Below are 14,253 nucleotides of genomic sequence, written 5' to 3'. Positions count from 1 at the left end.
AGAAGCCTAAAAATCTAGAGAGATGATAAGGAGAGGGAATGTTTTGCTTTCTAAAATATATTTTCATAAGTTGTCATTCTCTATTTTATTTCTCTACAAATGCTGAGTTCACCATATTTTTAAAAATCTATCTAAATAGATTCAGGCTGGGTGTGGTGGTGTGTGCCTTGTAGCCCCAGCTGCTTGGGAGGTTGAGGTGGGAGGATTGCCTGAGCTCAAGTGTTTGGGGTTACGGTAAGCCATGATTGCGCCGTTGTACTCTGAGTGAGACCCTGTCTCTGTTACCAAAAATAAAAAAGATTCAGGCTTAAGCTCTAAACTGTGAACTCTTGTTTTCAACTATAGATAGAAATATAATGACCACAATTTTTTTTTTTTTTTTTAGAGACAGCGTCTTGTTCTATCCCCCAGGCTGGAGTGGCATGGCACGATCATGGCTTACTGTAAGTTCCAACACCTGGGCTAAGGTGATCCTCTTGCCTCAGCTTCTGGAGTAGCTCGGCCTACATGTGTACGCCAGCATGCTCGGCTTTTTAAAAATTTTGTGTAGAGATAGGGTCTTGCTATGTTGTCCAGGCTGGTCTCAAACTCCTGGCTTCAAGTGATTCTCCTGCCTTGGCTCCCAAAGTAGTGGGATTACAGTTGTGCACCACCATGCCTGGCTCACAATTTTAACTTGTAAAATTAATGGTATCTCATTCCCTCCCAAAAAAACCTTGGAAATCAAATTGATTTTCTCAACTTGGGAAGCTACTGCCCTCTAGAGGTACATTTGGAAATCTTGGGGGTACTTTTCAGTTGTTATGACTGATGGGCAGAGGGAGTTGCTACTGGCATTTAGTGTCTGGGGATGAGGGATGCCAGACATGCCAAAATGCAGTTTTATATATGAAGAACGTCTTCCCCAACAAACCAGTAGTACTCTGGGTAACACTATGAAAGGGAGATTTGCAAAGTTACAAGATGCGTCTTAAAAAATTCTCCATTGTATTTAGTGTAAGGGGACCTAGTGAGAAGGGAGCTGAGGGTGAGGAGAAGGAAGCCGAGTGTGAAATACATAGGGCTTCCACATGTTGAGAAAGAACATGGGTCTATCAAGCAGCTCATAGATCTAACTACATTTCAGCCCAGCTTATCTCACCAGCATTTATCTCAACATTAGTATCTGAGACTTGACTTGCCAATTGTTCGTTACACACAGCTGTATACCACTTACTTAGGAATAACCAAAGGTAAAGACAGCTGATTGATATATGTCGTACAGGTATATACAGGCAAATGTTAATAAAATGGTTAAAGTGCTCTCTTAGTTGCAGAATAGACCTCAGATACAAGAAAGACACAGCTTCATTCTCTTTTATCTAAGATTTTCAGGCACTGTTAAATTGTGTAAGGTAAAGTTCTACTTGTTCTCCAGTATCTATTCTTCCCTTCCTTTCCTTAAAAAACCCCCCAAACAGTTCCCATTTCCTCCCACATTTCCCAGTTTCCTTGTGGGTAGGTGTGGGCATGTGACTTTACCAATGGACTGTGGAACCCAATGTGTGTAACATCCAGCTTTTCCCCTCTTCATTGAGATAGGGAAGCCGCTTGCTCTCCACTCTCTCCCCTTCTTCCGACTTGCTGGGAAAGGATGGCGAGTTGGGCAGCCATGTTAGACCTAGACCTAGAGACAGAAGCCACGCAAGCTGGATCATTGAATGACTACATGCAGCAGAGCAACCTATTCACTTTTATCTTATTTATAAGCCAATGTATTATTTTTTCATGGGACTGTTAACTTGCCCTGTCAACTGTAGACTCCAAATAATAGAAATGACATCTGGACTAAAAAAAAAAAAAAAAAAGTAGTGGGAGAAACTTGAACGTAGCAGGCCTTTTTATATATATGGGTCACAGACACATACCGTATACATACCCTATAAAAATATTACTTGTATTTACAGGCTCAGTACATTATAAACAGGCACAGTCCTGAATAGTTTAAAAAAAGGTCAAATGTTAAGATCTTTAAACAGAGTGAGGTGGGGGGAACTTTATTATAGCTATATTTATTAACAATACAATTTCAACGTATACTTGTTATGTTCAATATAGTTAATATCCAGCGTGAACAAAGCCAGCTTTATCCTTTCTTCTTCCGCAGATTATACACAAGGGAAGGAGGCTTCTTGGTTTTATAGGCCACACTTTTCTTGATGCGCTGTCCTTTGATGTTAACGATATGTGGCAAGAGAGGGGGCCGGACCGTTAGAACTGTTCCTTGTGGTGTATAGCCTCGGAGATGCAGTCTGTCCTTAACGTGAGGTGTTACTGCAACCCAGCCTAGGTAGACATGTGACAGAACACAAAATGCTCTTAGCGACCAAACCAAAGCTCAAAATGTAGCATCAAAGGAGGCTATAGCTCTCTTTCTTTCTTTCTTTTTTTTTTTTTTTTTTTAAGAGATATGGTTTTACTCTGTTCCCCATGATAGAGGGTAGTGACATGATCATAGCTTATTGTAGCCTTGAACTCCTGGGCTCAAGCGATCCTCCTGCTCAGCCTCCTGAGTAGCTAAGACTACAGGCATGTACCATCATCCCTGGCTAAGTTTTTATAGAGATGGGGTCTTGCTATGTTGCTTAGGCTGGACTCAAATTCCTAGGCTCAAGCGATCTTCCCACCTCAATCTCCTAAGTAGCTGGGACTATAGGCACACATCATCATGCCTGGCTTCGCTCTGTTTTTTAAAAAAGCACACAATGCATTTGTGAAAAGTACAAATTTATTTTCAGAATAGGTTGCATTTTATGAATAAAGTACTAGGCAGCTTACGTCAGTTAAGGCATATTTCTATAAACATGCACTCAAGTCCTAAGTCTGCTTTATTTGGTCTTTAAAAAGTGTCTGGGGCCAGGTGGGGTGGCCCGGGAGGCTGAGGCATGAGGATCACTTGAGCCCAGGAGTTCAGAGTTGCAGTGAGCTATGTTTGGGCCACTGGACTCCAGCCTGGGTGACAGAGAAAGACCCTGCCTCAAAAAAAAAAAAAAAAAAAAAAAAAGTGTTTTTGGGGCAAAATTACCTGCAGAGGAAAACTTGATGTCCGCAACTGCTTCAGATTCCCCAAGTCCTTCTTTTAATATAATGTCTTCAGCAATAAGCGAAGGAAATTCTGCCATTCGTTCTTTTCCACCCATTGGAACCTACCAGTTAAATAAAATAAGTCACTGATAAGATAATTCCATATAGTGATTGAGAGTAAAATCCTTATAAACATTCAACTGCTGAAAAACCTCAAATCACTTCTAGGTTCACTTTTATTTCTCGAATCACTTTTATTTGACTTCTAGGGTCAAATAAAAGGCCCGGGTGCTCTCTGATGAGGTGAAGCCTACCGATCCCAGGGCCAAGGACCATGTGTTGGGCCTGTGCTTGGCAGCAACCTCTTGACAGGAGAACTGCGCTTTATTTACCCTGTTAGAGCTCTCCATGGGCTTTACATAGAGTAATGTTAGGCGATTAAGGCAAGGTGCTTCCAAATACCTTAGTTCTTATAGGCATGGCCAATGAAGATTAATCCTTGCTCTTTACAAGTTTTAAGGGTCAATGTATAACGGATAAGATTTAGCTTTTGTTTATAAATGTTTCCATGTATGAATTAGAAGTAACTAGATGATTATTTATCCATTTAGTAATAAATCTCCTATGTTTAGCACTAGGGACTCAAAGATATATTTTATAATATGGTCTCTGCCCCCAAGGAGATCAGAAGGGGTAAATAACATGTAAACAAATACAAGGTAAGAAATGTGACGTGAGGCATCTATAAGAACACATCTATGGTAGTGGAGGAAGGAGTAATGTGTTTGGTAGAGGAAAAATTAATGAAGAAATGTTACTTTGAGAAATCGGTTGAATTTACTCAGTGGAAAGATATTCTGTGTAAGCACAGGTATAGACAAAAACTGGAAAAAGGATGATGAGTACAGGGAACAGTAGCTTAATCATCCAGAGGATGTTACTTGTGTGTGTGTGTGTGTGTGTGTGTGTGTGTATTAATGATGAGGCCATCAGCAGTTTATACTTCGCTCAGTAATGTGGAACTACCAAGGATTATAAGCAGGAGAGAAAATAGAAATAAGAATAAAAAAAGAAAGTATGTGATGTACTTTATGTTTGAAAAGATCTCTCCAGTGCAGTTTCTCAAGGGCCCAGTAGAGTAGGAGAGAAGAAGTGGAATAATCTGTAAAATATGTGTCTGGTATTAAGAACCCAGGAGGAGAGCATTTCCACTTAGACTAGGGCTTCTCAACCACTACTGACATTTTGGACTGGATCATTCTTTGTTGTGAAAGGTTCTCCTTTGCAATGCAAAATGTTTAGCATCATCTGTGGCCTCCACCCACTAGATTCCAGTAGCATCCCCCAGCTGTGACAAAATCTGTAATTTTTCTTCACTCAAAATTGTCTAATACAACTTTTTGCAATGATGTCACTATCAGGCACTTAAAATGTGGCTACTGTTACTAAGGAACCATATTTTAAATTGTATTTAATCTTTAAAAATTTTTTAAGTTAAAACTTTTTTTTAAAATTAAAGATAGGGTCTTGTTATGTTGCCCAGGCAACAGTACAGCAGTTATTCACAGGCACGGTCATAATGTACTGCAGCCTCAAACTCCTGGGTTCAAGCAATCGTCCTACCTCAGCCTCCTGAGCAGTAGCTGGGACTACAGGTGTGTGCCACTATGTCTGGCAAATTTTATTAAATTTAAACTAATATATTTAAATTTAGACAGCCACATGTTGCTAGTGGCTACCATATTGGAGAGTGTAGTCTAGAGAAAAAACAGCTCAATGGCTATTCTGGGACCAGTCCAAATCAACATCCCTTTTCATATGGAGCCATTTTGCTTTATAGCCAGAATCCTCAAAGAGAATGAGGTGAGAGGAGAGCTAGCTAACAGTGTAACAGATGGTTTTGTCCAACAGAGGCTTTCTTTACAGAGCTACAGGACCATCACAGTATATATATATATAAATACTAACCGTTAACTATACAATCATTGTGTTGCCTTACCTGGAGTAACGTGTGACCCGCATGCTTCTGATACACATCATCTGCCCTGTCCAAGGAAGTAATATGCACGGGGAGGAGGTTGGAAGCCACAACTGTAAACCAAGCTGACTGGTTTCCCTTAAGAAAGGAAGAAAGAATTTATTTTATCCAGTGAAAAGCTTGGAAAACCTGCACATTTTAAGGTACAATCAGTTAACAAAACAGAACACCAAATCAAGCTCCCTTTGTAGGTACTGGGATAGCAGCAGCTGTAGTCAAATTATATTAACGTGTAAGAGAAAGGACATGATATGGAAGCCGTGCATTTCAATAATTCATGTCGAAGGATGACTTCTACAGAACTGTTGATACTAATTAAGAAAAAACAATATGTCTATTATTAAAAACAAAGAGGAAATGCTTTAACTGTCTCTGTGTAAAGTTAGGTTTAAAATATTAACATTTCATAGGCTTTAATGAAATATATATAAGTTCTAACCGTGTAAGGCTAAATTTCCAACAAAGTATGAATAAACACAAACCCCAAGAAATGTGTGGTAGTAATGGCCTGTAAGTTGCTGGACATATTCATGTTTCATTTTCTCTTTTTCTCCTCACTTTGGAAAGAGGAAGAGCAATTCTATAAGCACTCCAAAATCCCCAGATGCTATGTAAATGAATACTAAAATGTGTATATAAAAAAAATACATATGGACTATAAAGAAGTGTAGAATTAACACATATTAACCCTGTACCTAAAGGTTTCATCTTATGATTTCCATGTGAAATAGGATAGAGACAGTATCTCGTCTTAAGTGCCAAGCTGTATGGGGCACGCAACATCCCACTGAAGACAGTTTTTAATGTTACAGACTTTCCTTACCTGCAGAAAATCTATGCGGCCTATAGCACCCAAAAATAGAACCATTCCTGGTTTAAGCACAAAAGTTCTTGGAACAATGGAAAGTGTTGGCAACACAATGTTTACTTCTTTTTCTGTTAGAAGATTTAAAATCTGTGAAACAAATGGCAGATTTTTTAGAGAATTACTTTTACTGAAAATGATATAATCCATAGAAGATCAAAAGTGATTAAAAAATACTTCCAGACTTCACAATAAACCAAATTATGTCTTGGTTTGTTGCACATAAAATTTATATAGATTCTTTCTGTCAAATTAATCTTAATTTATTGGTGTTCTACAACTTAATTCTTGAGTAATGGCAAAATAACTTAATGGGATGCTTATGTCAGCAGCATGCCCCAGATGACCTCTGGATAGGTATGTGATAGAGGGAATTCAAGCGTGGACTAGGGAGCTGGGCTGCAATAATATTTATGGTTTCTTCCAACCTCAAAATCTTGGAATTCTATAACTGTCTCCCTAAGGTAACAACCACAGTGATAAAACAAGCAGGTTATCAGAACTGAAGTCTACCAAGTGGGATAAGGAACTTGATGGCATAAAGATTCATCCCTTAGCTGATTTTATGAATGAATCAGAACCGAGTCTAAAATGAAGTACACCTCTTTTCCCATTTTCTGCCAATTAAAACAGTAATACTTGTGCAACTGGAAGTGAATGTTTCTAAAAGAAACCAAATACATACACAATTTTCTTTTGTAATCCCGGGGGTGTCATAAAACCAGTGGGCATCTTTCACATCTTGTGCAGTCAGTTCTACCTGTTTGGTAGCCTTGGGTATACCCTTAACAGGTTCATTTTCCATGTCATAGGCAAGTGAATCAGCATCAAACACAAAGGTATCTTCATCCTTTGGTTCTTTTGAATACAAGAATGTTCTTCCAACTCTTCCTGGAACAAGTTATATTAAGGTTATTAGTCACTCCTTTAATGCTTCTGACTCCAGACATAATTTTTATGTTTGCCTCAAACAAGTTACTAAGACTAACCACAGTGTATGGAAGTGACTACAATGATACTTTTGCTTTTTTTCCCAAAGGCAGTGGGGGCCAGACTCTTGCAATGATGAAGTATGTGGCCGGCTGTGTACACTCAATTAATTAATTAATTTAGTAGAGATGGGGGTCTTGCTATATTGCTCTGGCTGGTCTTGAACCCCTGGCCTCAAGTGATCTTCCTGCCTTGGCCTCCCAAAGTGCTGGGATTAAAGGTGTGAGCCACCATGCCTGGCCTATGTGGTTATTTTTTTAGAGTTGGGGTCTTGGTCTGTCACTCAGGCTGGAGTGCAGTGGCATGATCACAGCTCACTGCAGCATCAAACTCCTGGGCTCACAGGCTCCTCCCACCTCAGCTTCTCAAACAGCTGGGACTACAGGCAGCTGGGACTATAGGCATGTACTACCACACCTGGCAGGCTGTGTACATTGGGGGAAGGCGGGTATTGGAAATCAGACTGTTATTAGTAAAGGAAAGCTAAAAAGATATACCAAGGAAAGAGACAACGTAATTTGAAGCTGCTGCCTGGAGTCAATAACCTTTACCAGCTGTACTGGTATGGGTTTCCAAACAGTAGCCTTGCCTGTAAAGGGTCTCTTTGTTCCAGAATGAGGAAGGTAGTCTCAGGCTAGCCTCAGACAGCTGCTTTTAGGTTGCCCAGCAAAGAATTTTACCATAGAACCAACAAGGGCTTTCCCAGAGGATGCTTACCTACTACATAACCATGCTTTTTCAAGACATTAAGTTGATGTTGTTCTCGCTCACTAAGATCTTCTTCAGCTTTAGTTGCATCTTGTTTAAGTCTTTTTTGCCTTTTAAACATTCTATAAGGAGTTGGGTTGCAAATAGGAAACTTCAGAAGGTTTAATGTAGTACCTGAAATATGAAAGAATACATACATTTTTATAGAAAAGAGAATAAGGGGAAGAAAACAAACATTTTTGAGGATTTACACTCTGTTGGGTACTGTGACAAAATAAGTTATTCCCACTTGGCTCACAGGCTAATTCAGAATTTGAATCCAAAATCTGCAGGCCTGATTTCTTTCCATTTTTATCACATTACCATCCAGTATAAAAGCAATTCTGTGTATAATTCAACCAAAGTGCAAGACAGAGAAGAGCAGCTTACCAAACGAAGTTAAACTCTGGTTTCAGGGGAACAAATGGGGCAGTTTATCAACTTAAATTCAAACCACAGAAGGACCCATTTTCCAATTATAGAAGTTTCTTAAAGTCACAAGACTGACATTTCTTCTCAACAAAGCCACATATCATATTGCATTAATGAGTTATTTAAATATTATTCACGTACAGTATACTGGCCTCATACGAATAAATGCAAGATGTGAAGAGTAAGGTTGAGGGGCAGAGGGAAGTTCAGAGAGCAAAAAGGAAGCATGACTTTCAGGAAAAACATACAAAGGAGTAAGCTACAGGAGACATCAACGGAGCAGGAACTTTGCTTTGTTCCTTGGTGTATCTCCAGTGCCTAGTGACTGGAACACAAGAAGTGCTCCATAAATATTTCTATTAGAAAATTACTAATAGTATTTCTAATATATCCATAGATTTTTTCCCAAGCAGTAATCTGATACAGACGAAAGGCATGACCAAAGTAGGGAGAGAATTTTTAAAGGGAAGGCTTCAGGAAGCCCGTGGTAGACATTAAGGATGTACTAGGTGTCTGGGCCGCGACCAGACGTCCCACTTCTCAGAAAACGAAGAGCGCTAGCCTCCTAAGACTCACCTGGCCAAGAGGAGATGGTGGCCCTGTCGATGGCCTCAGCGCCCTTGGCGGTGCAGTAATCAGACTCCAGCAGCGTGTTAAAGAGAGTGGACTTGCCAGCGTTTGTGGCGCCCACCAGGTAGACGTCTCCACGGTAGCGCCAGGAGCGCTGAAGTGCCGAGATCAACTCTTCCACTCCATAGCCAGTCTTGGCGCTGATCAGACGCACGTCCCGGACCACCGTGCGGGACCTGCTTGACGGATTCGAATTCTCCTCCCCGTCCGGTGGCCGGTCCTGGCCGGGGCGCTGTGGCCCCTGGTGGCCAGGGGCCAGCAAGAGCCCGGCACGGGCACAGTCGTCCCACAGCCGCTCTCGGAGCCGCTGCCGGTAGCCAGGAGCATCCTGGGGCAGGAGGTCCACTTTGTTTCCCAGCACGATCAGCTGCTTGGGGCCTACCAGCGCCGGCAAGTCGCACAGCAGGGCGTCGGGCAGGTCGAGCAGGTCCACCATGTAGAGCACCAGAGCGGGCCCGGGCCGGTGCAGCGCGGCGCTCACCAGCTCCAAGTACTGTTCGCGGCTCACCTGCAGGCGCAGGGCGCGCCGGTGGTGCACCAGGAGCCAGCAGCGCTGGCACACGGTCCGCGCCAGCCCGCCATCCACCTGCGCCGCGCTGAGGAACTTCTCGCTGGGCAGGTAGCCGGGCACGCCGGGGTCCTGGCAGTGCAGCTCTGCCCCGCAGCCCGAGCAGTTCAGGCCGCTGGGCGGCACCGTGGAGTCCGGGTGCCCCACCACCGCGTGCGCCAGGCGGCTGGCTCGTGACTTCTGCTGTCGCCTCTTCTCCCGCCGCCGCTCTTGAATCTGTTGCTCCTCCTCCTGCCGCCGCTGCAGTTCTTCCAGCAGCTCTTCGCGGGTGGGCGCGGGCTCTGGCTCCGGGACGTACTCGGGGAACAGAAAACGCTCCTGCATGTCAGGGCTTCCTCCATAACCCCCGGTCTCCGCGGGGCCACGAGGAAGCTCGCGTCCCAGGTCCGATGGGTGCTGGAATGAGGAGTTGGCCGCGCGTCTCCTCGCCAGGAGCGGCTCCCACAGGCCATGGCGCGCTACCGCAGGAGCGGCTCCCCGCAGGAAGGGACACAGCAACCTACTGGCTAGGCGTGCAGGCAGCATGGGCGCCGCGGCTCCGGGCAAGGGGGCCGGGCCACGAGCGCGCGCGCACTGTGGTCGGAAGCGCGCATTTAACCTCAGACGAAAGCCCGGGGGTACCTGGGAACTGTCATTTGTCACTCGCCACACTGTCGTTCACCTCGCGTCTAGTCCCGTGAGTTCTCGCGACAAAAACTCTGAGGCCGAGAATCCTCTTAAAGCGGCAGCAAAGGCCCCAAGGACCTAGACTGAGCTAGATGGGCAGGAGTAGTCAGTGCTTCGGGTTTGTTCAGGTTCAGGCTGCTTCAGCTCGACAGTGCTGGAATAAGACGCCCTTATAATCACATTTTTAAAAACTTTTTTTAGTCTTTGGAAGTGCAAAAAGTAGTCCATCGAATGTCGGAGATTCAATGCCAGAACTAAAACCTTTTATTAACAAATTTACATGGCTTTGTTTTCAGGTGTCATTATTTGTGCAATAACATTGAAAAAAAATACAAAAACTTTAACTGGCTGAATTCAACCCTCGCGTTATAGTAGACGTCCTGTCAATTAGCCCCCGCAGACGGCGGCCCACATTGTGCGCGTGCGCAACTTTAACCCGGGCCCAACCTTCCGCAACACTTTGCGCAGGCGCAAATCTTACCTTGGCCTCCGTGGGTGGCCCTTGGTGTGTGACGCACAGCATTCTGGGAAGGCAGGAGGCGGAAATTACCTTGTCTCTTCCTCTGGCAGCTGGTGGCTTGTTCAGGCTTTTCCATCTTTGTGATTTCAAGTTAGGAGCTTGGAAACCGTTTGCCAATATGTATGACGCGGATGAGGGTAGGTAACCGCACAGATCACACGCCGCGGCCACCCATTTGCGTAGGGAAGCTGGATGGATTGGGGATTTGGGGCCTTCCCCAACGCCCGCCGCACAGGAGTCCCCAGTCTTGTTCCCCACATCTCCTAGGCTGAAAACGAAGCTGGGATTGCGAGAGGTGGAGGGTGCCGGGTGCTGGGAACGTAACGTAAATGTTCCCAGTTAGGCTGATTCTTGCTTTGTCCACTGTCTCGTTGTGTTAAATGTGATACCGCATTCCCGTACTGAAATAGGATACAAAACCATAAGGCAGGTTCCTTTGTTTTGACTTTATCCGAAGCAAAGAGCCCCGTTTTTGATTTCTCTTATGGCCACAGTTAGCCGTTTTTTTTTGAACAGCTCAATATTTGAGCATTAACCTTGTGCCAGGCATTGTGGAAGGCCCTTGGAAATACCCTGGGGACAAAGAATATTGGGGAAGGGAGGATTTGGTTTAGTTTGACATTTCTTCATGTTGTCTTAAGTCTAAATAAATTCTTTATTTATATTTTAAAATATTAAGGGGGTACAAGTGTTTTTGTTACATAGCTTTTATAATGCTTTATTTAGGGCTATAAGTATGTCCATCATCTGAATAGTGTTCATTGTACCTGTTGGGTAGGATTTTTTTCCCCTCCCCTTCTCTCCTCGCCCCTCTTGTTGATTTCCAATGATTTTTACTTTTTTTTTTTTTTTTTTTTTGAGACAGAGTCTCACTCTGTTGCCCAGGCTAGAGTGAGTGCCGTGGCGTCAGCCTAGCTCACAGCAACCTCAAACTCCTGAGCTCAAGGGATCCTCCTGCCTCAGCCTCCCGAGTAGCTGGGACTACAGGCATGCACCACCATGCCCGGCTAATTTTTTCTATATATATTTTTAGCTGTCCATATAATTTCTTTCTATTTTTAGTAGAGATCGGGTCTCGCTCTTGCTCAGGCTGGTCTCGAACTCCTGAGCTCAAACGATCCGCCCACCTCGGCCTCTCAGAGTGCTAGGATTACAGGCTTGAGCCACCGCGCCCGGCCTGATTTTTACTTCTTTCTGTGCCCATCAATTAGTTCCAAATTATTAGAGAGTACACGTGGTGTTTGTTTTCTCGTTCTTGAGATACTTAGGATAATGGTCTCTAGTTCCATCCAAATTGCTGCAAAAGACATTCGTTCATATCTTTTTATGGCTGAGTAGTACTCCATTGTATATATACCACATTTTGTTAATCCATTCATGAATTGATGGACACTTGGGTTGATTCCACTTCTTTGCAATTGTAAATTGTGCTGTAGTAAACATTCGAGTGCATGTGCCTTTTTCATAAAATGATGACTTTTCCTTTGGGTAGATACCCAGTAGTGGGATTTCTGGATCGAATTGTAGGTCTACTTTTAGTTCTTTGAGAAATCTCCATACTACTTTCCATAGGGATTGTCCTAATTTGCAGTTCCACCAACAGTGTATAAGCGTTTCTTTCTCTGTGCATCCATGTCAGCATCTATTGTTTTTGGACTTTTTAATAAAAGCCATTCTGACAGGGGTAAGGTGTTATCTCATTGTGGTTTTAATTTGCATTTCCCTGATGATTAGTGATGTTGAGCATTTTTCATATGTTTGTTGGCCATTTGTCTTCTTTTGAAAAGCTTCTGTTCATGTCTTCTACCCACTTTTTAATGGGGTTGTTTGTTTTTTTCTTGCTGATTTGTTTTGAGTTCTTTTTAGATTCTGGATGTTAGTCCTTTATCGGATGTATAGGTTGCGAATATTTTCTCCCATTCTGTATATTGTCTGTTTGCTCTGGTGATTATCTCCGTAGCAGTGCAGAAGCTTTTTAATCAAGTCCGATTTATTTATTTTTGTTGTTGCTGTAATTGCCTTTGGGATCTTAAAATTCTTTGCCTAGGCTGATATCTGGGAGAGTTTTTCCTACATTTTATTCTAATATTTTTATGGTTTCATGCTTTACATTGAAGTGTTTTATCCATATTGAATTAATTTTTGTAAGTGGTGAGAGATGGGGGTCCTGTTTCATTCCTCTGCATATGGTGTCCAATTTCCCCAGTGCCATTTACATAAATTGTTTTTTTAAAAAATTTTATTTTAATAGAATTAGAGGGTACAAGTTGAATTCTGTTACATACATTGTATAGTGGTGAAGTCTGGACTTTTAGTGTACCCATCACCTGAATAGTGTACATCGTACCCCATAGGTAATTTTTCATCCCTCATCCCCACTCACCCTCCCCCCTGTTAAGTCTAAGTAAATTGTCTTAAAAGGTGACCTTTACAATTCCTCTTCCCACAAGATGATAGAGTTCTCAGATGGTATATATTCTACTAAACAGGGCCATTACATCTTTTTTCTTTTCACATATCAAAAATCTTAATCATGTCTAGTGTGTTTTCATGTTTTTTTAAAGCTCCCTCTTTCATTCTCCACATCTGTTTTTTTTATTTTTTCTTTTTATTTACTTATTTAGACAGAGTCTCGCTCTGTCACCCAGGCTGGAATGCAGTGGCTATTCACAGGTGCAATCATAGCGTACTACAGCCTTGAACTCCTGGGCTCAAGTGATCCTCCTGCCTTAGCCTCCCGAGTAGCTGGGACTAGAAGAATGTGCCACCGTGCCCAGCTAAATTTTCTTTCTTTCTTTTTTTTTTTTTGAGACAACTCTGTCACCCCGGCTGGAGTGCTGTGGCATCATCTTAGCTCATATCAACCTTAAACTTCTGGGCTCAAACGATCTTCCTGCCTTAGCCTCCCAAGTAGCTGGGACTACAGGCATGTGCCATCATGCCTGGCTACTTTGTTTTTTTTTTTTTTTTTTCTATTTTAGTTGCCCAGCTAATTTCTTTCTATTTTTAGTAGAGACAGGGGTCTTGCTCCTGCTGAGGCTGGTCTTGAACTCCTGACCTCAAGCGATCCTCCCGCCTCGGCCTCCCAGAGTATTAGGATTACAAGCATGAGCCACCACACCTGGCCCAAAAGCTTAAACTTTTAAAGCTGTTTAAACTTCTCTGTCTCATTCATATCTGTGTCTAGAAATTTATTAGCATCACTATATTTCCTTTTCTTTTTAACTACTATCTTGGTGGAAGAAAAGTTCGAAAACTTTTTTAGCATAATTTTTTGAGTGCTTTCAGGTACGTTGGCCTTTGATTTTTTACATATGCCATCCTATCTTTCATTGTGGAGTCTTTTGCATAGTTGTTTTTCTATTTGGGATACTTCTTTCTCCACTCCTCCCATCCTTACCCCCTTCCTTTCCCTGATTTACTCCTATTATAATATGAGGTGTCTGCTCAGCTTTTGGGAACTCTTCTCTGACCTGTCAGGTCCTGGTTAGGAATATTAGAAAATTTAGAAATTTTAAGTAAAAGGATTACTTTTTATTCAGCAGAGAGTAAATATGTTTCTGCTACTTCAAGTCGTCAGAACAAGATGTTAACTAGTGACATCTTACAGCAAATAAATACGATATTTTTGTTTTTACAGATATGCAATATGATGAGGACGATGATGAAATCACCCCAGATTTGTGGCAAGAAGCATGCTGGATTGTAATCAGGTAATTTTGTACCAAACTGAA

General features: G+C 42.5%; 2 protein-coding genes across 3 annotated transcripts in view; one reads left to right on the top strand and one right to left on the bottom strand.

Moving 5' to 3' along the window:
• Positions 1-1,898: 1,898 nt before the first annotated feature.
• NOA1 (nitric oxide associated 1) lies at positions 1,899-9,952 on the bottom strand. The gene is made up of 7 exons (XM_069457279.1): positions 8,712-9,952; positions 7,674-7,838; positions 6,652-6,857; positions 5,925-6,056; positions 5,063-5,179; positions 3,065-3,185; positions 1,899-2,325 (listed from the first exon to the last, which is right to left on the bottom strand). The coding sequence occupies exons 1-7, from the start codon at positions 9,856-9,858 to the stop codon at positions 2,126-2,128; spliced, it is 2,088 nt and encodes a 695-aa protein (XP_069313380.1). The 5' UTR covers positions 9,859-9,952; the 3' UTR covers positions 1,899-2,125.
• Positions 9,953-10,568: 616 nt separating this feature from the next.
• POLR2B (RNA polymerase II subunit B) overlaps positions 10,569-14,253 on the top strand; it is a 30,228-nt gene continuing 26,543 nt past the window's right edge. Inside the window, exons 1-2 of one of the 2 annotated variants that reach the window (XM_069458464.1) lie at positions 10,569-10,656; positions 14,160-14,232. In XM_069458464.1, coding sequence (XP_069314565.1) covers positions 10,638-10,656; positions 14,160-14,232 — 92 coding nt within the window. In that variant the 5' untranslated portion in view covers positions 10,569-10,637. The remainder of the gene's footprint in view (positions 10,657-14,159; positions 14,233-14,253) is intronic. The other variant, XM_069458465.1, reaches the window with a different exon arrangement.

The sequence above is a fragment of the Eulemur rufifrons genome, chromosome 24 (genome assembly GCF_041146395.1).
Source record: "Eulemur rufifrons isolate Redbay chromosome 24, OSU_ERuf_1, whole genome shotgun sequence".
Taxonomy (NCBI): domain Eukaryota; kingdom Metazoa; phylum Chordata; class Mammalia; order Primates; family Lemuridae; genus Eulemur; species Eulemur rufifrons.
The sequence above is the reverse complement of the archived record's forward strand: the minus strand, read 5'-3'. Positions and strand labels throughout refer to the sequence as shown.